Consider the following 21,428-nt stretch of genomic DNA (forward strand, 5'->3'; position numbering starts at 1 on the left):
GTAAGTGATGAGTGTAATGTATGTATGTAAAAAACGTTATATCAATGTTGATCAACGATTTCTATCTCAACTATAATGCTATAAATCACGCAAACGGCACATAAAGAGCATATATATATATATATATATATACCTTAATAATAAGAAGAACAAAGATATTTAATTATGTAAGGTTTTGTGAAGTCCTGCTGATGGTAATTTGGTCTTGGGATGTTCTCCTTATTTAGGGGGAATTGCTTTTTTAGGGGCACTGCATGGGGGGAATGTCGGTACGGGGTGAGGTTGTGTAGGGAGGAGGAGAGAAGGTGGAGGGACCAGAGAAAGGGAAGAAATGGGAGGATGGATTGGGGAAGAATTGGGGATTTGGGGTGTTGATGGTGTCTAGCAGCGAATTCTGGGTTTAACCATATGAATTATGGCAGATTTCACCTGGATTAATATGGTATGTGATTGGATGTTTATTGTCTGAACGGTGCAATTGAGCTTTGTTCGTGGTGGTGGAAAAGTATTAAGATGGCAGTCTCACCGTAGGGAGATTTTTTGTTTTCGGGCGGTAATCCACTGCGAGAGATATTCCGTAAAAGCAGATCGCTGTAGGAAGCGACGCCCAGAAGAATATGCCTAAGATAGGGGCACGGCATGAGACATGCCACTTGGAAGTTCCAGTAGCCAGTATACATAGGAAAAGTCACGATTAGAACGCATACAGACAGTAGTTTTGGCTGGTGCATGTCACTCCGGGCCCCTGGTGTGTTTAGGCATTACTCCGATGCGATGCGCGGTCCTCGGATCACGATTCCACGGTGTGAGCAGGCTGGGCATTCGGAGAATCGGGTTATGTTTACGAGCCCTCTGGTTTATTATTGAAACTCACACAATGGTTGGTGTATCACTACAAAATAGAAAATATCTCCTTTTCGTACGACAGGTGAGTTGACTCTGTGGGAGCCACTAGAAATAATATCTCATCGAGCTTCTTGAGAAGCAATACATGTTAACTTTTTGGCTGGGGTTGATTTTGGGGGTCCCCGCGATGAGCTACATGATTTTAGAGGCACCAGCCCACAGCAGTTAATGACAAGATTTAGACATATTTGAAGCTTACCAATATCCGTACCGTATTACGGAAATCTCGTGGACAGGTCACCAGCACCTCTCTAGCACCTCTCCCTTTGATGTCGTGTGTATGTCTCCATGCAACTACTACTTTGCAGTGGTATTGTTACTGCCGTGGTATTACCCTATTCCGTAAGCCACTGAGTCATGTGCTCAGCGATAAGGCATGAGACTACGGATGTGTGAAAAATATGAAAAATTTCGTCATGCGGTGCTGCGACACAAACCTGTTTCGTGACGTAGATACAGTGTACGTTCTAATATGGAGCAAAATTGTCTCAGATGTTGTCATATTCACTAGATTCCCCAGAAACCTCTACCATTTTGAAGTAATACGGGGTAAATCGTATCCATAATTAACCTCATCGCAGAAATCGGGCTTTGAAACAGGTTTCGGAACACTATTGGTGGCTCGTCTGCCATTCCATCTCATTGTACCTTCACCAGGCAGAGACGCGCAGCGACAATCTAATTTTTTTTCATGACCTTTGGGATGAGTACATTATGCAATGGAAGCATTCGTATCTGATATGGTGGTTCTCGGGAGGTGATGACTCCTAAGTATATTTGGTTAGGAATTAACAATAAGAATTAACAATAATATGTGACGCGGTAAACTATACATAGTATCGTCCTAGTCCCCAAATATTATACATTGTTAAGGTTTGATGACTGCAGCCCACTTCAATATGCATGGCAGTTTGTGAATTGCCGCAAAAATATCTCCATCTAGGATATGGTATTAGCATAGAAATTGTATTATATCGTCGTCTGATTTAAAGACGTAGTATATTAAAGGGTCCTCCTTTTAAGAAATGGATGAATGTTATGTAGTTGTAGGGCGAAATGCAAAAAATAAAATTTTAGCTCCACGAAACGGAGTTTTGATCGCTTTTGCTTCAATAAGTTAAAAAATTATGTACTTGAACATCAACTTATATCTCATTTAATAAATATCATAAAAACGACCTATTATCTATACAGCAATTCAGTCAGTTCAGTCAGCTCTTCATCTGTAAGGAGGTACTCCTCTTCAATATCAGACCAGATGAATCTTACACGGAAGTACCTGGCTACAAATGCAAGAATTAATAAGATTGGAACCTCCAAAAGTGGCCCAAAGGTGGCTGCAATAGCCTCTTTACTGCCTGACCCATATAGTGAAATTGCTACAGCCAAACTCAACTCAAAATTATTGGAAGATGCAGTAAAGGTTTGCGTAATCGTTTCCGAATAATTTGCCGTACATTCGCTAATCCACTTATTAGGATGCGTGGACATCTTCTCTTCACAACCACACAACAACTTTGTATCTTCACCAGCAGAAGCTTCACTTTCACAAACTCCTGAAGTGGCACTCTTTTTAGACACTTTTCTGAGAACACCCAACTTACTGGAATATGATATCCATCTCAAAAAGAAAAATGTACCGAACCACATGATCGTGAAGTAAGCTACTAAAGGCACAAAACAACGCAACGCATATCCAATTTCTTTAAGGAAATCATTACCCTTATCTATGAAGATCACGATGATAGTGTACAAGAGACCTATCAATGCCCATGGAGAAATAAAGCGGATCATCTTTTTTTCGTATGTGGGAAGTCCAATCGTATATGCGGATGCAAATCTAATTAAGACTCCGAATCCTAACGAACACCCAAGAAGAAAGCAACGCTCTCGGCGACCAAAGTATAGGATACACCTGCATTCGTAACACTGGGGTTGTAATCTCCTGTAATAACGTAACAGAAGAAAATCTGGCAAGGTGCATACAAGACGACTTGCAATAAACTGTTGATTAAAACAATAACAGCACACAAGGTGTTATCACCTCTAGCTATGTCGTTCCAGAGCAACACCATGGCGATACAACGAGCTAAACCAATCATAATAATCTCATTTCTGTATTACTTCTCGTCGAAAAGGGTCATCCAAGCAAGACCAAACATCAAGAAAGGTCCTACTATCCAGTTGAGAGCTAATGAGATCAAAATGGGCTTTAAATATGTTGTTTTGGAGAAAAATTTGAAAAAGTGTTCACACTCCGCTTTACACAAGGGTGGAATCATCATTACTATTAGTCCTATAGCTAAGGGAATGGAAACTCCCACAACTTTAGCCCTGTCGAATGCTTCTCTGCTCTGGGGTACATACACGGACAATAGGATTCCCAAAATCATTGCCAAGATGATCCAAACTGGTAATAGTTTATCAACTAGGGAAAGGTCATGGAAGACACTTGCCATGTCCTTTTTGAACTGCTTAGACACCAACATTTTGATTATGAAGTATTTCATTTGAAGATAAACCTAGAGTCGTTCCAATGGAAGCATATATATACCAAGCGACTGCAGACAAACACTACATAACACGTAAATTGAAGAGCCAAGAGTACTACCAAGACTTAGTAATACAAGTGTTATGGTAAAGGCTGAGTTAAACATCTTTCAATCGTGGATAAACAATATAGTTTTACCAGTGCCATGGCGAGGTTAAATACATCGTTCTTTAATGTTAGAGACCTTTCATTTTAAACGTGCTGCACACTCACACTCACACTCATCTCAAATTATTTGCACCCAAACTACAACATATAAGAGATCATCGTGTTGATAGACCTTACAGTGTGAATAGTATGGGAAGGACATAAATGACGGCTATGGTACAATACCAGAGCTCGCTTCACGATCTGTGGAGATAATTCGTAGGGTTTTCTGCCAAAGACGGCACGAAGGGTTCTTATGGAAAGAGACATGCAGGAGCTAACAGTTCCAATGTTTCTTGAAATGTACAAGTGGTTAGAATCATTGTTGAACGGGTAACTTGGTGTATGAGCAGTAGTAGCGCCCTTGGCGATATCGGGATTGGAAGCCCCTGACACTTCTTATTAATCATCTTCCTCTTCGTTAATCTTATTTTCTAATTCCGAACCTGATTCCTCACGTTTCTCTTCTCTTATACTTACATCTCCTGTTAGGTTGTATGGCTCTATTGGTAACTGCATGACCGCTCTGTTACCAAAATCGTATCTCTTCGAAAGACACCTCGCCATTTCATTATACTTAAGGGGTTCTATACCTTCGTAATCGACTGTAGAGTTGATTAGCATAGGAACTACGTAAGACCTTTTCGCTTTCTCCATCGTCACCTCTCCGTCTGTCGAGCTAAGTCCACCATTTTCGAAGTCACTTGGTTAATTCTGCTCAGTACTAAGCTCAAAACTATTGTACCGAGCGCATTAGACATTTCCAGAGCCAGGGTTAATGCAAACAGCTCATCTGGGAACCCACCGTTAGCCAATGCGCGAGCTAAAATGTCGATAACCCCTTGAAACAATGCAAATCCTGATATTATGTAAAGTAACCTATGCTGAATCAGCAATCCATTATACATCGCTACATAGCCGCAAATAGAAACACCGATTAAGGTACACGCCAAATTCCCCAACACCCAACCAAATAGAATCTTCATCACTGGGTAGCTTAGAACTCCAGAATAAATTAGTATGGCGTGCTGTCTCTGCTTCATCTCCACGAACTGAAATACGACTCGTCACACAAAGTTTATATATTATAAAAACAGCAATCTCGAGTTAAATACCATTTATAAACTATAAATATAGCAATCTTGAGTTTAATACCATTTATAAACTATAAAAATACCAATCTCGACTTTAATATCATATATGATGTTCCAGGATAGAAGTACTCAGTTCATAACTATAAATGCCTATTCATTTAATGACTTCTGAAGAAAAAGTCGCAAATTCATTAACATAAATTTACGACATCACCTGAAAAATAGTACCCATCGCTTAACTAGCAGTATTCAATTAGGTATATGTGTGAATACTTATTAGGAAACAGTACGAAACAGTACGAAACATTTAGTTCATATTGAGCATTGTCTCGTCAAGAGTTATGTTTCGAGGAGTTTTGAGAAGCCCGCGGAATTTCAGATCTCAAGTATGGCTGGGAAACTACATATCCGTTGCCTTTCAATCGCAAATAACTGCAAAAGCTGTCACTGGAAGAGGGCGGAGAAAATCTATAGATACTCCACATCCGCTTTCAAAGGATATTCAGGAGTCTCCTAACGACTTCTGTGCGGTGCATACTCAATATGGATGGTATACTTTGCCATTACAGTATTATGGAAATGAATGGACAGTTTCTCATATTACGGATTTGATTCGTGAAAAGTTTCCTGATATAGACAAATCGCCAAAAGATAAAAACGAAGTTCAAAAAGCAGTAGATGAGTGGCTCCATTCAGTGGACATATCAGCTATACCAAAAGCTCACAAGAAGACCAAGAGAGAAGAGGAAAGTATTAAAAAAGATGAACTTTATCGCAAACAATTGAAGGTCGAAGTGGATGGAAGAACAGTTAAGGCATTGAAAGATAAAGGAACTAAGGATAGGAAGAAAAAATCAGAGAAGGATGATAGCTTAGCCCATACAGTAACATATACACAGACCTGGAACTACTACTTCTCACTTAAGTATGCCAACTCCGATGAGCCCTATTTGATTGCTAGAAAGAAAATAGCACAGACATGGGGTGCGTTGTCACCAGCAACGAAGGAAAAGTATCGTCTTGAGTATGCCCAGTTGCTTCTGGAAGGAAAAGATATATACAAAGGGAAGATTATCTCAATTGAAGAAAAGCAAAAGAAGAATTCATCTTTTGCAAAATACAAGAAAACATTAAAGACGAAGGAACAGGAAAGAAAGCAAAAATTGCTTGAACTCGCCGAATTGGAGGACTAATCGTTTCATCATTTCATTCATCGTTTCATGTCATGGAGAATAGTGCAATCTCGAACTGAATTGAGTGCTACAAAGTAGAATACTTGTAAATTGTTGTACATAGCTACAAAAAATCAGCTGAAGTTCTTTCGTCCGTAATGGCAATAAATAAATAGAGCCTCCTATTCAACTTTGCCGCCATTATATCCCAACACTGCCCACTGCATGATAACAAAACGCAGAGTTCATAAATTGTAAGCAGTAGTCGACACTCCTCAACAAGAACTTCTTCACCAACAAATTGGGTGCAAAAGAATCCATTCAAAATGAATAATGTTATCACGTGATCGCATAGACAGTATATGATGGGAGGGATCAATTACGTTAGCGATAGAGAGTTTAATAAGCCGTGCTGACCGTGACCCTTAGTGGCACCCAGGGCCAATGATTTGTAAGACCTAAGAAAAAAATACGGCAATATTCCCGAAAATGCTATACAATAGGCTTAGACTACCAACATAAGTAGTGTCACAAACATTACCATACATTACCCAACTCTCATAGCAGATACATAAATGGCCACTTTTATATGCCCAACTATAATAAAAGAAATACACGTTAACCACGAAAACCAATCTTTGTGTCATGGCTTTAAGACGACCACAGGCAGTGACTCTACCACCCAAGCACCACTAACAAATCATAAACTTATTTTTCACAATAGAAATTGGCGTTGACCAATGATTAGAAATCACTAGTACATGAAAATATGTCTTCTCTCACGGAGATTTCCTATTCTATCTCATCGCGGATTTAAGCCTATGCTACAGACTGTTTTGCATTGGACGGGTGTAGCTGCAAAATCTTCGACGGTGTTATGGCTAATCTGTGGCAAGAATGTTGGTGCCAATTGTGATTTGAAATCAATCTTCTCTTGTTGGACTGCGTCTCTGGCTATATAAGTAGAGCAATTGACCCTCGAATTGAGTGGATTTTTATTCTCACATCATCAGCTTATTCATAAAGTTAATTCAATACCTTCCAAATCTCAAATAAAAAAACCGAACTTCTACAATGACTACCTCAGTTTTCATTTCTGGTGCTACTGGCTTCATCGCTCAGCACATTATTACTCTCCTCGTCACTAAGGGCTACAATGTCGTGGGTTCTGTGAGATCTGCTGCTAAAGGTGAACACTTAAAAGAGCTTTATGGCTCGAAGTTCCAATTTGAAGTTGTCCCAGTGTTAGAGAAGCAGGGCGCTTTCGACGAAGCTTTGAAAAATCACCCAGAAGTAACTGTCTTTTTGCACACTGCTTCTCCAGTGACGTTCTCCGCCGAGGATAACGAGAGAGATATCTTAATTCCAGCTATCAATGGTACCAAGTTTGTTTTGGACTCCATTCACAGAACCTCACCACAAATCAAGCGTGTAGTATACACCAGTTCCATTGTTGCTATTGCTTCTCCTCAGCAGTTGTCTGATCCAACTTATGAGGGTGGTGAAGAATTCTTCAGTCCAATTACTTATGAAGAAGGTAAGTCCAATGGCTTCTTTGCATACTTCGCTTCTAAGACCTTTGCAGAGAAGGCAGCTTGGGAATTTGTAGAATCTAACAAGCCAAACTTTGCCTTATCTACAATCAACCCAGTTTATGTTGTTGGCCCACAAGCAAAGGATGAAGAAGCTAAGGGCGAAGTTAATATTACTGCTCAAATAATCACATCCATTTACAACTTGAAGAAAGATGACAAGGTTCCAGAAACTGCTGGTAATTTCGTGGATGTCAGAGATGTAGCTAAGGCTCATGTTCTTGCATTCGAGAAAGAGGAGACCAAGGGTCAAAGGCTTATTACCTTGGCTAACAAGTTCAACTCTCAATTGATTTTGAATATTATTAGAAAGAACTTCCCTGAGCTCCGCGAGACTTTGCCTGTCGGAAACCCTGATGATATCGACTTGTCTGCCATTCCTAACCTCAAGAATGAGAAGTCTAGAAACCTTTTGGGAATTGAGTACATTGACTTTGAAAAGTCTGTCACTGATGCCATTAAGCAAGTCATCAGAGCCAATGCTTAAGTATTCTATTTGTATCTAAATATAATTATATAGGTCAATTGATAGAATGTGATTTGAATTATGAATTTCGTAGAATTGAATTTGAGGCGAACTTAACAATGACTTGCTGAAAGTCGTATGGTGCCCGGAATGTCTAACCGAGTGGTCTTCTAAGGAGAACGATGGAGGAAACCCAAAATTGTGGTATTCATGAAATTGAATAAACCCGTTAAGCCAGGATTTACCCGAGAAGGACAGGTTCGTCGTGTGGATCCTTTGAGAAAGAACTGAAGCATATTTGCAGCCTTTTTCTTGTATTTTTGAACAAGGTGTTTCGAAGAAGTGATTGTGGAATCTAATACAACACGACTTCTTGTTGCAAAAAACAGAATATACTACCAAAACTATACTGCGGCATTGATCATTTATCAATTCAACATAATACAGTAAGATTCACGTGCTTCTTTACACGTGCAACTCCAACAAGTTTTCTCCATTTTCGCAACCTCGGGCTGAAAGGATCACACCCAAGAATGGCAATCTGCTGCGCCGGCGAATACCTCGGTTCGCGATTGGCTCGGATCCCCACGACAGAATGAAGAGAGAGTTTACTATTGCAACCATGGTAGGAGTACTATGAAGACTGAAAGCTTAGTAGAGACCACCACTCTGTTGCATTGTTTACCCCGTTCCCTTGGTTAAGTTGCCATTGACACGAGCCGCTCTATGCGAGCGGATGTGATAATTCTATGTTGGTTTCGCAGTGGGTGCAATCCAAAGTCTTCATGTGTAATAGTGCTAGCGGGTCAGAATCAAGTAATGTTAGCGCATTTCTCACCCGCTGCGATGCGGATTCGGAATAATGTGCTAATTCACGTCTGTTGACTCGTTAATTGATACCTGATTCATAGATTCCAGTGGATGGGTTTTTTGTTATCTGGCCAGTGTGATTGCTGCGGTTTTTTAAGTGTTTAGGTGTGAATATGGAGTTTTGTTTCATTTCATTTGTATTACCTTTTAGATTTGGGATGTTTATGGATGAGTAGATATGTTCCCATGGATAACTACGTAGCAGGGGTCTTGTCTTGTTATACTGTGATTATGTTATGTTATGTTATGGCATACATGTAGTGAACCCGCTATCATCTTGTGTGTATTGAATGTGTTCATGTAGTCATTTAATATGCTGTAGAGTAGTGTGGTGTAGTGTATAATATCTTTGAACTGTTATTGTTGCAGCAGTCTGTGATTATATTCTGGAATTCTGTGTAGTAGTAGCTGTCGTACTATCTTGTCTGTGTTGTGACTCCTGTGCTGTCTCTGGATTTAATTTACAACTATTGGTAAGACATAATATATTATATTTCATGTATAGTATATATACATAAACATATATATATTATATTTCTTATATATATATTATGTATATATATATCTATTTACATTCTTCTTCTTCTATAGTCGTTCTATCTACTTCCACCCTTCTCTACTGAGTGTTTTCCCATAAATCGTTCCCGATTTACATCTCCGATAGCCCTCTTCTCCATAAAACCCATACACCTCAACGCTCCCAGAGTTACTCGCTACCCCGGATAGTATATATAGACGCTATTTTCCTGTGATTTTTGACCCCATTTTTCAATAACGATCATACACAATATCTCCACCATGGTCGCCGACACGCTTGTATACCACCCAACAGTCACCAAGTTGGTCACCTTCTTGGACAGTACTCCCAAGAGAGAGAAGTCGTTCAGATTGCTCGCCTACTTGTCGAGATTCCTTGCCTACTACTTGCAAAGAAAGGGCTACCCAATCGAATGGGTTAACATGTGGTCCGGCTTGAAGGGGCACTTCACCTTTATTAGAAAGGGAATGAGATTCTTCAAGCCAATAAACCATCTCCAGACTGCCGCCAAGACCTACGACAACAAGTTGTTGGATCCAGTCTTGCAATCCACCACTGTGATCAGAAACTTGGGTTACGCTGGATACTTGACCTTAGACTCGGTCACCTGGTTCAAGATGTTGGGTATAATCGACAAGACCAAGTTCCCAACCATCAGTAAGTGGGCTTCCAGATTCTGGTTACTTGGATTGATTGCTGGTATTGTCAACTCCTTGCACATCATCAGATCGTTGACCACCAAGACTACCGTCGACGAGAAGGTTGACCAAGCTGCTATCGATAAGAAGCTCTACTCCGCCAAGAGAAAGTTGATCTGGGACTTATTAGACTCGTTCATTGCTTTGAACTCGTTGGACATCTTGCACTTCACCGAGGGAGATGTTGGGTTAGCTGGCATTATCACCTCTATCATGGGATTGAAGGACTTGTGGGTTGCTACCCCATAAAGGTAAACACGCACATGAATACCAAACATGAAGAAGGTCCAACAAGATACGTTTGTTTTGCTCCTGCCCTTATACATATATACTATTTATTTGAGAGGTACAATGTACATTTTACAGTAGATGAGGTGTAGATCTTATATGAGTTGTGGTTATTTTAAGGTATCTAAATTTTGACATTTGACTATATGTATTGGTATTGTATTGGTCATTGACAGAAAAATACCTGGTGAAATCCACTAAAGACTATTAATGATCTATTTATTCGGTTGATCTAGATTTGAATTAGAATCTAGTTAATCTACTTGTTACTCTGTTTCTTTCTGATCTGCAGAAGCTGATGCAAACCCTGAATAGTATCCATTCCAATAGAATTTCATCACAGCATCTCTTAGTTCTCTCTCCAAATCGTCCAGATTGCTGGAATCAGCTATTAACTTCGACAACTGCGGTATCTCTTCAGAAACTCGAAGAACTACATCTAAAGCATCGGGGTCTTCGTTGTGGTCTTCAATTGGTGTTTTTTCATGTCCATTTGTCATGTCTAAGTCCTCTGGAGGTATGGTTCTTGAGCCAATTGCAGCATATGATATATACAGTTGCTTCCATCCATTTGCTACATCGTCATCTAAACGACTTATTCGGGACATGAGGCAGCAGAGCACTCTAAATAGTGCTTGAGGTACTTCTAGGCACTGAAGTAGAGTATCAAAGGCACCACAATCGATACTTGATATCTATTCTTCAATAGTCATTATAATGCCCATAGTTAAGACTATACAAGGTTATGGAGAAATAGGTCACGTGATCGAAGACTGTATTTACGTAATCATAGTAAGCCCTATGTGAAGACTTTTTGCGGCAATAGTTAATCTGATGGTTCAGGTAAGAAGCCATTTAGTAGTTTCAATAGAGTATTATGAATATGCGATACTAGGATGGATATTGAGGTCTATGTAATTGTATTTCTTTGTTGGAATATGATTTTTCTACTTTTTATTCAAATTAGCTAAAACTATCTGAAAAAAAATGTCTTGAATATAAAATGTCTTGAATATTGTAGATCACCACAGAAGCACATTTCTCACCTTCTTCATGATCTTTCTCACAGTACATTAATTAACAATAACGTCTTTAATGACAGACACATTCACGATAAAAATTCAAGATGATGTTTCCTATGTCAATCAAAAATTCTTGTACCGCAGCTTCTACCCGTACCCGCTTCTTTTACCCGTACCTTCTTTCCATTTAAAAATCCACTTCACATTTATCCACTTCACATACTTAACAGATTCTAAATGCCCAAAACATCCTTCCTGCAGACACACCCTCATCACAAATAAATTATTCTTTGCAACAATTCATGAAGTTGTAATGAAGTTGTAATATTCAACCAGAGATAGTCGTCTTTTGTTGTATTTATTGTGATATAGTTGATACAATTATTGGATAGAAAAAAAAAAAAGAGCTTTTGGGTGCTTGTTTACATTTTCAAAATGGCAGAAATTGAAGAACCGCAGAATCTTAGAATTCATATAGCGAATATATCGCCAAAGCTTCTGGAGAATAAAGATGGCTTGAATACGAGATTGGCCAAATTCGGCGAAGTGGTCAAAGAACTTGAAATCTTCACTAAGCCGCTCCAGGACCATTACTTCGGGTTTATTACCCTTAAAATTACTCCGCTGTCGTATGACAAGTTGAAAGGTGCATTCAACGGAATGCTCTTCATGGGCATGAAATTGGCGGTATCCATAGCGAAGCCATCGTTTGAAGAAAGATTGGCCAAAGACCTCAAGCGTAGCGATGACAAGAAGTCGGAAAGGATTAAAAGAGATAAAATCAACGCTGCACGTCAAAAAAGAATAAATGAAGCTCACACTTCTTATTCGGTAAATTCTGTTACAGGTGAATTATTGACCTCCTCGGGTGCCATTTCATCTCCCAACCAATCTGCATTGGGATACTCCGTATCCAGTCATACTTACAATAACGCATCAGGAAACACAAAGAACAAGGCCCCCTCCCTGTCTCTTGTTGGAAATAAATCATATAGCGCATGGACAACTCCTAAAAACAAACCATACGCACAACAATATTCCTTTACCTCTGGAGGATCCGAGGTTATCCCTGGAAGACACAGAGTGACAAAGAGACCTAACTGGGTATTCCTAAAGAAACAGCAGACCTTGAGAATCCTTGTTAATGGTGAATTAAAAACTTTTAAATGTTATAAAACAAAATTATGGGGTATGGAGAAGAATAAGACTGTCAATGATTTGACGTGGAAATACTCCAATGGTGTATGGAAGAGTGGAGACGATCATGTTGTAGAAAGAGTGAGCCAAAGAAAAGTTAAGATTGCTGATAGTATCCTTGGAGGTCCGCAAGCTGTGGAGTGCGGAATTAATGGTGATGACGCTGTGTCGTATGGAAATGAGGATAACCGTGCCGAAGGTGACCTTGAGGATGAAGAAGAGGATTCACTCGATGCTGAGAAATTGAAGAACAAGTCTGTCTTGGCTTCCCTTTTCGATAAGTACGACTTTGAAAAGCCAGTAGAAATTGAAGAAGACAACAACGGAATTGAAAAAGATGATATTATATTTGATAAGAAAGGAAGGAGAAGGGTGGTTCATTACGATTACGAAATAGAAGGAGGTGAGAATGATAGCGATTCTGACGATTCCCTTGGAAACCTTGACTACTCTAAAGCCAATGATATCATCTCATCTTACACCAGCAATGTATCAAGGCCACAAGAAGAAGTCTACTATGATGAGGATGACGAAGGAAACGAGCTTGACTTGGATGCCTTGGGTAAACATTACAGCACGGAAGCGATAGTCGAGCAGTACAATGATGAGCACGGATTTGAAGTAGTAAAGGCTAACGGTGAGGTTGAAACTGTTGAAAAGGTAGAAGAAGAATCAGTAGAGGAAGAACAAGAGGAAGAACAAGAACAAGAGAAAGAGGAAGAGGAAGAGAAGCAGCAAGAGGTAAACGACATAGAAATGGAGGAAAGTTCGGAAGATGAATTTATTCCTAGTTTTGGCCAAGCTCCTGTTACCAACAATACAGAGACTTTGAGATCCTTGTTTAATCCAGGAACTGGTAAGAATGCTAAAATTGCTTTAGAGGAGCCAGCTTCTCAATTTAGATTGGCACTTTCAGAGGATGACGAAGATATCGACAATGAGAAGGTTGTAGACGCTGAACAGCAAAAGCAATTACTTGAACAGATTAGAAAGAAACAAGAAGAGGATGCTCTCCGCGAGAGGTCTACCAAGTACGGTTTATTCTGGCCTCATTCTGATTCTCCCTTCTTGCAAACGCAATCGCAATTAGCCAAAATTGGTAATATCGGCGACCATATCAAGCTTCCTGGTGAGTCTGATGGTGCCACTGTTAAGGACGGTGAGGAGTCCGCTTATGAGAAATGGTTCTGGGGGATGAGAGGAGAATTATCGAGGGAGTGCAAGAGACGTAGAAGAGATGTACTCAGAGTGTTCAAGAAGAAATCCAGCCGGTTTACCACCACATAGATATGCTGATAGAGTGAAGTAAAGAATATATGTAATGCATCGATATGTTGTTTCTCGCTGTACGTTTGTCATGTTGTTCAACGGGACTACGTAACTATTCACTGTATTTTATTTCAATGAATGCTTTTCATTATGATTCATCCAACAAAATTTCAATATTTGTTTAAAAACCATATTCGTAAATATCACCATGTTTCTTTTAACCTTCTACTCTCCACTCTTGTCTTTTTCCTTCACTTTACTTCATCATTCTACTTCATGTATAATATCCCCATCAAACCCCCTTTATGCTTATGGGTCCCATCTCCAATATATCGCATTGGTAGCGCCGTACAATAGTGAAAAATTATAAAGCCGTTCAAATTGCTTTGATAAGAAATACAATCTCTTATTCATTGTTGCAATAATGTCGAATCAGAAAGATCTTTTGTTACCTGCTGAGTCAAATCAGGCCCCAGGTGAACCGGAATTACCTGAATTGCCAGAATTGCCAGAATTCAGCGTGAAAAATGTTGTCGGTGATATCATCTTCGGAGTGAAGTCGCTCATTGATAACCCCGAAGCCAATAGAGTAATTGCTCCTGTTATTGTGTGTTTGACGTCGGTTGTGGCTAAGTACGTGATAGCCCATGTTCCCTACACAGAAATTGACTTTGTAACTTATATGCAACAGATTAAACTTATCAATGAAGGAGAAATCGACTACAATGAGATATATGGTGACACTGGACCTATAGTATACCCAGCAGGGTTTGTCCAAATCTACCAATGGATAGGATCTATGACCAATGGCGGAGAAAGAATTCTGACTGCTCAGACAATATTCAGCAGTTTGTTGACATTTACAACTATTTTGGCTCTTATAGCCACGACAATGACTCCACAAATGAAACCATGGCCATTATACTTGTTCCTTGCAAGCAAGCGTCTAATGTCTATCTATGTTTTGCGTTTATTCAATGATTGCTTCACGACAGCTTCAATGGTTGGAGTCGTGGTATTCTTGCAGCAAGGTTCTTATTGGCATTCTACTAGTCCATATATTGGATATCTTTTCAGCTTGGTGGCTGCTGACTTGTTCAGTGTAGCTGTTTCAATAAAGATGAATGCCTTATTGTATACACCTGCCGTCCTTATTGTGACTTACTTCTTCTCTGGGGAAAACTTGCTCAAGTTTGCACTTCCGATAGCAATCATTCCCTTAGTCCAAGTCATGATGGGCTGGAGGTTTTTGTTGCCTTTGTTCTTTGATGAAGAAGCACAAACCATTAGATGGAACTATATCAATCAAGCCTTCAACTTTCAGAGAAAATTCCTCTACAAATGGACTGTAAACTGGAGATTTGTACCTGAAGAAACCTTTCTCAGTGATATCTTCTCGAATGCTTTATTGGCCGGTCATGTAATAGTCTTGCTCTTTTTTGTTTTCACCAGGTTCTTGGATTCCAGAATTACTGGTAAACTGATCTTACAATTAATCAAAGACGCTTTCAAGCCATCGAGTACTGTCAGTTCTAAGAATTTGTTGCTCGACTTTAATGCTGGACCTAAGATCATCATGTTAATCTTCTCCACCACGAATGTGATTGGTGTACTTTTCTCCAGATCGTTACACTACCAGTTCCTCTCGTGGTACTGCTGGCAACTTCCTTTCTTACTTTACATGACAGGATGGCATTTTGCAATTGGAATTGCTTTGTGGGGTGTTCACGAATGGTCTTGGAACGTTTATCCATCGACTAACGAGAGCTCTATTGCATTGGTCTCTGTATTGAGTGTCGTCCTCCTTGGCGTATGGAGAAATGAAAACGCTTGGTTTCAAGTTTACCCAACTCACCCTAGTCAAGTTGATGAAGAAAAGAAGAATGAGTAATCGAGAGATGTAAAATTCATTGTGTATAGCTTGTATATTTCAATTTTAATGACATAGAGAGGATGTTCCTACAAATGTTTTATTCGAATTTCGGTGGCTTCCAGACTATGTTTAAGTATGTAGACTAATAAAAAGAAAATTAAATAATACAAAGAAGAATACACGAACAACGTACGCAATGATATTAATGTATGGAGAACTTTTGGCTCTCAGTAGCGTAATAATTAAATAAAGGTGTCCAAGAATATGAAGAAGAAAAAATGTCTGCCGAGTCTTCAATAGTTGACTCTTGAAAGAACCGAACTTACAGCATGTAGCCTAGTCTTTGTTGATTTTCAATACGTACTAGTACAATGTTTGGCGATATCCCAAATTAGTCTTAACAACATTTTAAGTAGATTCGCCGTTTTCAATTGCATCAACGTTTCCCCAATTAAACCCTCCGATGCCATCGTTTATACCATCACCATTACTCTCCAAGAATTGGCCAAAATCAAAGTCAATGTCTTCAATACCTGCTTGGTTACCCTGAGTGTTGGAAGCTCCGAAGAAATTCTGACTATCGACGTTTGCATTTCCAAGTAACTCCACTGAGAACATTTGATCTGGTTGTCCCATTGGGTCAGTGAATGAACTTTGCAGTATTTGCTCGTCTTTCTTCTTGTTAATTGAAGCTGTCGTCGCAGTTTCGCTACCCGCCTCCAGGGTACCTGACTCTTCTTTGATAGTCTTTTCCTTCTTGGATACTGAAGAAGACCTTCCAGTAGCTTGCTTCTTTGGGGAGTCTGAACCTGCCGCAGCGCTCTTGCGCTTTCTCTTAGGGTCATTAGCAGGTTCTGAAGCTGGAGTGAGTGGTGTTGTGTACTCTTTTTTAAGCAATGATGGCGTGTTGGCGGGATTTGACGATGCTGAAGAATTGGCCGAAGCATTAGTTGAACCAGAATTATTACTATTGTTCCCACCAGTAACAGAAGTCACACTGGCTGCAGAGGCCTTTCTTCCTCTCTTAGGGGCAGTCTCCTTTTTCTTCTTACCAGCAGCTGATTGAGGTGAAGGTTTGTTATGTATCACTGGTGAGTTACTTGTGGTAACAGGAGATGACTTTTGTGGCATCTGAGCTGCTGCTGCTTGTTGTTGTTGTTGTTGTTGTTGTTGTTGTTGTTGTTGCTGCTGTTGTTGTTGTTGTTGTTGTTGTTGTTGTTGTTGTTGTTGTTGTTGTTGTTGTTGTTGTTGTTGTTGTTGTTGTTGTTGTTGTTGTTGCTGCTGTTGCTGCTGTTGCTGTAACAGCTGCTGCAACAGTAATGGAGGCAGTTGATTTAATCCTCCAGGAATCATATTAGTGGGGTCACCGTTATTACGTGCTATATCGAGACGCTTCTTGTTCTGCTTTTCGAGTAACATCAATTGCATTTGATAATCCTGTAAAGCATTTGTGTTGCGGTTATTCGTATTCCCATTAGGTCCATTCCCATTGTTCATAAGGGGTCCGCTAGCACCATTAATGTTACCGGAATTTCCATTATTAACTCCTATGCCAGGTCCTACACCAGCATTAAGCATAACAGGGCTACCCTGATTGTTGTTGGTTAATTTACCATTAACTCCCGCAGCTCCACTTACACTCTTCATTCTCATATTCTTCTGTGCTTGCATCTGCTGCTGCTGAGCAAATGGTGTTTGACCATTCATAACACCAGGTTGCTGCTGAAATCCTTGCATGCCATTCACTGGCGGTTGAGCATGTTCAGCTTGTGGGGTCATATGAGGAGGCAATCTCTGGCCGTTAGCAAGCCCATTGTTTGAAGAGCCATCGTGCGAAAGGCCCTGTTGTTGTGCTTGTTGAGCCTGAGACTGTTGCTGAGCTTGTTGCTGCTGCCTGAAAGTGTTCATTTGATTCTGTGCATGCTGTTGAATTCTGCTTTGAGACTGCTGTGCTTGCTGTTGTGAAAGAAAAAGCTGCTGTTGTACACTCAAGTTAGCATTCTGTCCACCTGCATTCATTAACTGTTGTTGTTGCTGTTGTTGATCTATTGGAAGATGTTGTTGCTGCTGATGAGCCAAAGCAGCTTGCTGTTGCTGCTGCTTCATCATCATCTGCATAACTAACCTTTGTTGCAGTGCATCCATTGGAGGTCCCTGGCCTTGTCCGTCTCCTTGTGTTTGAGCTTGAGCTAGTCCTTGCTGCTGTTGCTGGGGAAGCATAGGACCTTGATGTGGCTGAAGCTGACCTTGTTGTTGGCCTTGTTGTGGTTGAAGCTGCTGCTGCTGTGGAGGCAACTGTAGCTGCTGTTGTGGATTCTGCGGCTGAATCTGGGGACCTCCTCCTATGCTTTGAAACATGTGAGGACGGATATTAAGCCCTTGCAACTCCTGCTGCTGACGTTGTTTGAGGAGCTGAAGTTGGTAGTACTGGAGAGCCACATTCAGGTTTTTGCCCTGAATATTAGGATTATTGTAGTCATTGAGACCATTTGGGCTATTGAGACTATTCTTCGCCTGGAAGACATCCCAGAAAACCTGCCACCACTCGAAAAGGAATCCTTGTGGAGCATCCATAGCTACAGCAAGATTGGGGAGGTTGTTGTCCTTCTGAAATTGCTGGAACGAGAAGTTAGGAGTCTGTGGAGTATTAGTAGCCAGGTTGTTATTGGTGTTATTATTGTTGGTGTTGATCTGGGGCAGATTCTTTGACAGAGAATGTCTCAGAGCGGCCAACTTTGGGTTGGCAGCAGTTGCCATATTGCCTGAGTTTGGAGGGGTCTGAATCGACGGGACTTCCGCTTCATTGACAAAGATACGAGCTGTCTGTGGGAGTCTTGACTTGATGAGGAAGTCGTAGACGTAAGCATTAAGTAGCTGCTTGGCGTTAGCGGCCAGCGAGTCTGAGATGCTTCTGGATCCGTCCATGATGGGTTTATTGGGGTTGATGGGATTTTGCAGATTCTGTTTCGCTGAGAGGTTATCGTTTCCAGGGGTACGTTTGTTGTACAAGTGGGGTGTGCTGTGATGAGACATACGAAGGAATGATTCTGGTGAATGTTAAATATCCGATTTTAGTAGACAGCGATGGGCAACAGACGATGCCAGATAGTATAAAGTTGCTGCTGTGACTAAATCTTCCCTTGGAGGAAATGAACGGAGTGATGAAATGGATATACCAGATATGATAAGTATGGGCCTTTTTAGGCGTCGTTTCGACGTTTTTCACCAGTAGACGAAAATAGCAGTACAAACGATACCTTTTCAAAGACAACAGTTAACTTCCCGAATAGTAGGCTATTACCTCTTATCACTCCAAAAACGTGTGGGAGATAGAAACCTTGTGATAAGCAATGGTCAAGTGGTAAGGCGGTAGAAACGAGAACTTCCCTTTGTCTTTCTCTTCTTCTTGTTATCGAAACAGTTCGATATTCTGACAACGGATACAGCTACAGTCGGGTGGTAGGTAGCAGCTAATGGAGAGACGATACTGGACGATTATTCACTGTTACCGAAGGAATGCCAGCAGATGGACGAGATACGAGATGAGGTCTAACAAAAAGAAGATCCAGAAAAGAAAGTGAATGGAGAATGAAATGTTCCAGTTTAACTGTTCTTCAGACACCGATTATTTCTCACCATAAACAACCGCCGTAGGGGATTTAAAGGTTTAAATGTTGAAATTGTTTAGCGGTGTGGATGGAGACACAAAAGCTGGGACGGTGAGGGAGGAGGGAGAGGGAGAGGGAGAGGGAGGTAGGGAGGAAGAGAAGTGACGGTGGTGTGCAAGGAGAGTGTGCAGTGAGGGTGGTGTGCAAGGAGAGGAGAGTGTCGCCAGGGGGAAGAAGCGAGAGAGAGTGAGTGAGAGTGAGAGAGAAAAGTAGGGGGAATTAGTGAGGGAGGTAGTTTTTAGGGAAAAAAGTAGGGAGGGTAGTGAGGGTGAAAATTGGGAAGATTTAGTTACGTGGAGGTGGCGGTGGTGGAGGTAGCGAAGGTAGAGTGATTAGAGAGATTAGAGAGGGGAGAGTGATTAAAGTGATTACAGTAGTGAGGGTAGTGAGGTTAGTTAGGTGTAGAGATGTCAGGTGAAATGTAGAGTACTGAAGAGTAGGATAGTGAGGTGCAGAGAACTGAAGTGTAGAGTAAATAATGTTAGTGAAGTGTAGAGTAAGTGAAAAGTACTGAGGGTGGAAATACTGAGAAGGGAATTACTGAGGGTGGAAGTATTGTCGCGAGAGTACGACGTGAGAATACCGCGAGGGCAGTCACTAGAAAGGCAACAAAGCATATAATTTTTAGCGAGAGAAGGTGCAACAAATAAAATTTACCAAGATGAATGACCCAACTAATACAGAAAAATGTTCACCTCTTCATTTCTAACGTCAGGAAGGTACCCAGAATCAGGTCGAACCCACTTAATCAAAAATAACGAAAATTTCTCTCCATTTGGCCAGAAAAGTGGAGGGCAAATGTGATACTTTTCATTCATTTACTGTGTCTGTCATCATATTACTGTGAAAACTCGCTCGCTACAGAACTCAGTTTAGCGAGAATTCGAAATTTTTCAATTTTAGTGAAAATCACGACACTATCGCCCGTTGTGACAAGTGGACTCAACTGCAAAATAATCCACAGTATTGAACGAGGGGATCCCTTTTGAACCCTTGCTCCAGATGACAGGGGCGATGGGCCCTGAACAGTCATCTGTTATCTAAGTTAATTAACCTAATAATTGTACCATTACTAAGTTAATTACCTCTATGACGTTATGGCGTGCTTCAGCAACTATTCCAAGAGTTCAACATCTTTACACCATCCTACCTCTCGTGATCATAGGGCTCGCAGCCGCGGTGAGGTCTTGGGCAGAAAAGCAATTTTCGGTTCGCGCGACATCGGCTCGTTTCAGCGAAAGCGACCATTCCCCAATGGCACCCACTACATCTCGAGCATAGAACGATCTCGTACATTCCGATCACACACACAACCTCGCCTGGAAACACTTGTGACAATGACACGCCATGCTTTTCGTTTTTGACATGGTCCAAACCCCGGCCTTGACCTGCTCGGCCTCGTCCATCGCAGAACCTGGCAAAAAGCAATGATCCATCACTCCATAACTTTCGCCATATCGCTCTCTGCAGTAATGGGCCGTAGCAGGTCATGTGATGATTGCGATGGAATGTCGCACCACCCTCCGGACGACATCCCGATACCGATAACGCCTTGCTTGTTTTGAATGTCGCGCTGGTATCGTCAAATGTCGCTAAGGGCTTTCTACAGGTCGTGTCCGTATCGCATATTTTGACTTTTTTCGGTGTCTGAAAAAGTGTGCCCTATCAAGGGGGGAAAAGTGGGGAGCAGGACTACTTCCTAGACAGGCAATTGTAAATGGAGAACACTATCCAATGGTATCAGGTAATTAACAGGGACGATAGGGATATGTCTAAAAAAGCACATTTCCTAAGGGTTCCAAGCATGGGAGTGGGGGGTGGGATATTTTGCTGTCTCCGCTATCTCTAGAAAAAAAAATTTTGCAAACCCGTCCCGATTGTCTGTTCCGGTAGTCTATTCCGATAGTGTATTCCTCCAATCGTTCGCAGTGCTTACTTTGTATGGTTTGTATACTATGTATGCTTTGAATGCAATGTATGCTATGTATGCTTTGTATGTCTATGGGTTACTTTAGTAGCACTATATGCACTTTGATTATCTAATTGGAAAGCTATTCGATTAGGTAATTTGGCAATT

At 40.8% G+C, this 21,428-nt stretch overlaps 8 protein-coding genes across 8 annotated transcripts; 5 read left to right on the plus strand and 3 right to left on the minus strand. All coding sequences in view use genetic code 12, as the record gives it.

Annotated features, from left to right (window-relative positions):
* Window positions 1-2,088: 2,088 nt before the first annotated feature.
* Window positions 2,089-3,395, minus strand: RJT20DRAFT_144516 (sodium bile acid symporter family-domain-containing protein; the record flags this gene model as incomplete). Its single annotated transcript, XM_064918739.1, has 3 exons — window positions 2,089-2,765; window positions 2,822-3,021; window positions 3,067-3,395. 3 exons carry the CDS (start codon window positions 3,393-3,395, stop codon window positions 2,089-2,091), a joined length of 1,206 nt encoding a protein of 401 aa, XP_064776191.1.
* Window positions 3,396-4,843: 1,448 nt separating this feature from the next.
* On the plus strand, window positions 4,844-6,261 carry RJT20DRAFT_29051 (uncharacterized protein). The gene has a single exon (XM_064919570.1). It carries the CDS (start codon window positions 5,040-5,042, stop codon window positions 5,889-5,891), a length of 852 nt encoding a protein of 283 aa, XP_064776192.1. The 5' UTR covers window positions 4,844-5,039; the 3' UTR covers window positions 5,892-6,261.
* Window positions 6,262-6,730: 469 nt separating this feature from the next.
* Window positions 6,731-8,015, plus strand: RJT20DRAFT_29022 (SDR family oxidoreductase). The gene has a single exon (XM_064919567.1). The coding sequence runs from the start codon at window positions 6,945-6,947 to the stop codon at window positions 7,947-7,949; it is 1,005 nt and encodes a 334-aa protein (XP_064776193.1). The 5' UTR covers window positions 6,731-6,944; the 3' UTR covers window positions 7,950-8,015.
* Window positions 8,016-9,278: 1,263 nt separating this feature from the next.
* Window positions 9,279-10,408, plus strand: PEX11 (Pex11p). Its single transcript, XM_064916656.1, has one exon. It carries the CDS (start codon window positions 9,597-9,599, stop codon window positions 10,281-10,283), a length of 687 nt encoding a protein of 228 aa, XP_064776194.1. The 5' UTR covers window positions 9,279-9,596; the 3' UTR covers window positions 10,284-10,408.
* Window positions 10,409-11,082, minus strand: RJT20DRAFT_126054 (uncharacterized protein). Its single transcript, XM_064916657.1, has one exon. The coding sequence runs from the start codon at window positions 10,928-10,930 to the stop codon at window positions 10,589-10,591; it is 342 nt and encodes a 113-aa protein (XP_064776195.1). The 5' UTR covers window positions 10,931-11,082; the 3' UTR covers window positions 10,409-10,588.
* Window positions 11,083-11,677: 595 nt separating this feature from the next.
* On the plus strand, window positions 11,678-13,968 carry NOP8 (Nop8p). The gene has a single exon (XM_064916658.1). It carries the CDS (start codon window positions 11,780-11,782, stop codon window positions 13,826-13,828), a length of 2,049 nt encoding a protein of 682 aa, XP_064776196.1. The 5' UTR covers window positions 11,678-11,779; the 3' UTR covers window positions 13,829-13,968.
* A 212-nt stretch (window positions 13,969-14,180) lies between these two features.
* RJT20DRAFT_29079 (dolichyl-P-Man:Man(5)GlcNAc(2)-PP-dolichol alpha-1,3-mannosyltransferase) lies at window positions 14,181-15,896 on the plus strand. The gene has a single exon (XM_064919571.1). The coding sequence runs from the start codon at window positions 14,235-14,237 to the stop codon at window positions 15,699-15,701; it is 1,467 nt and encodes a 488-aa protein (XP_064776197.1). The 5' UTR covers window positions 14,181-14,234; the 3' UTR covers window positions 15,702-15,896.
* A 195-nt stretch (window positions 15,897-16,091) lies between these two features.
* On the minus strand, window positions 16,092-18,608 carry FLO8 (Flo8p; the record flags this gene model as incomplete). The annotated part of the gene is made up of 1 exon (XM_064919455.1): window positions 16,092-18,608. One exon carries the CDS (start codon window positions 18,606-18,608, stop codon window positions 16,092-16,094), a length of 2,517 nt encoding a protein of 838 aa, XP_064776198.1.
* Between the last annotated feature and the right edge of the window lie 2,820 nt (window positions 18,609-21,428).

The sequence above is a fragment of the Scheffersomyces xylosifermentans genome (assembly GCF_036884685.1).
Source record: "Scheffersomyces xylosifermentans strain CBS 12540 chromosome Unknown RJT20scaffold_2, whole genome shotgun sequence".
In the NCBI taxonomy this organism is placed as follows: Eukaryota; Fungi; Ascomycota; class Pichiomycetes; order Serinales; family Debaryomycetaceae; genus Scheffersomyces; species Scheffersomyces xylosifermentans.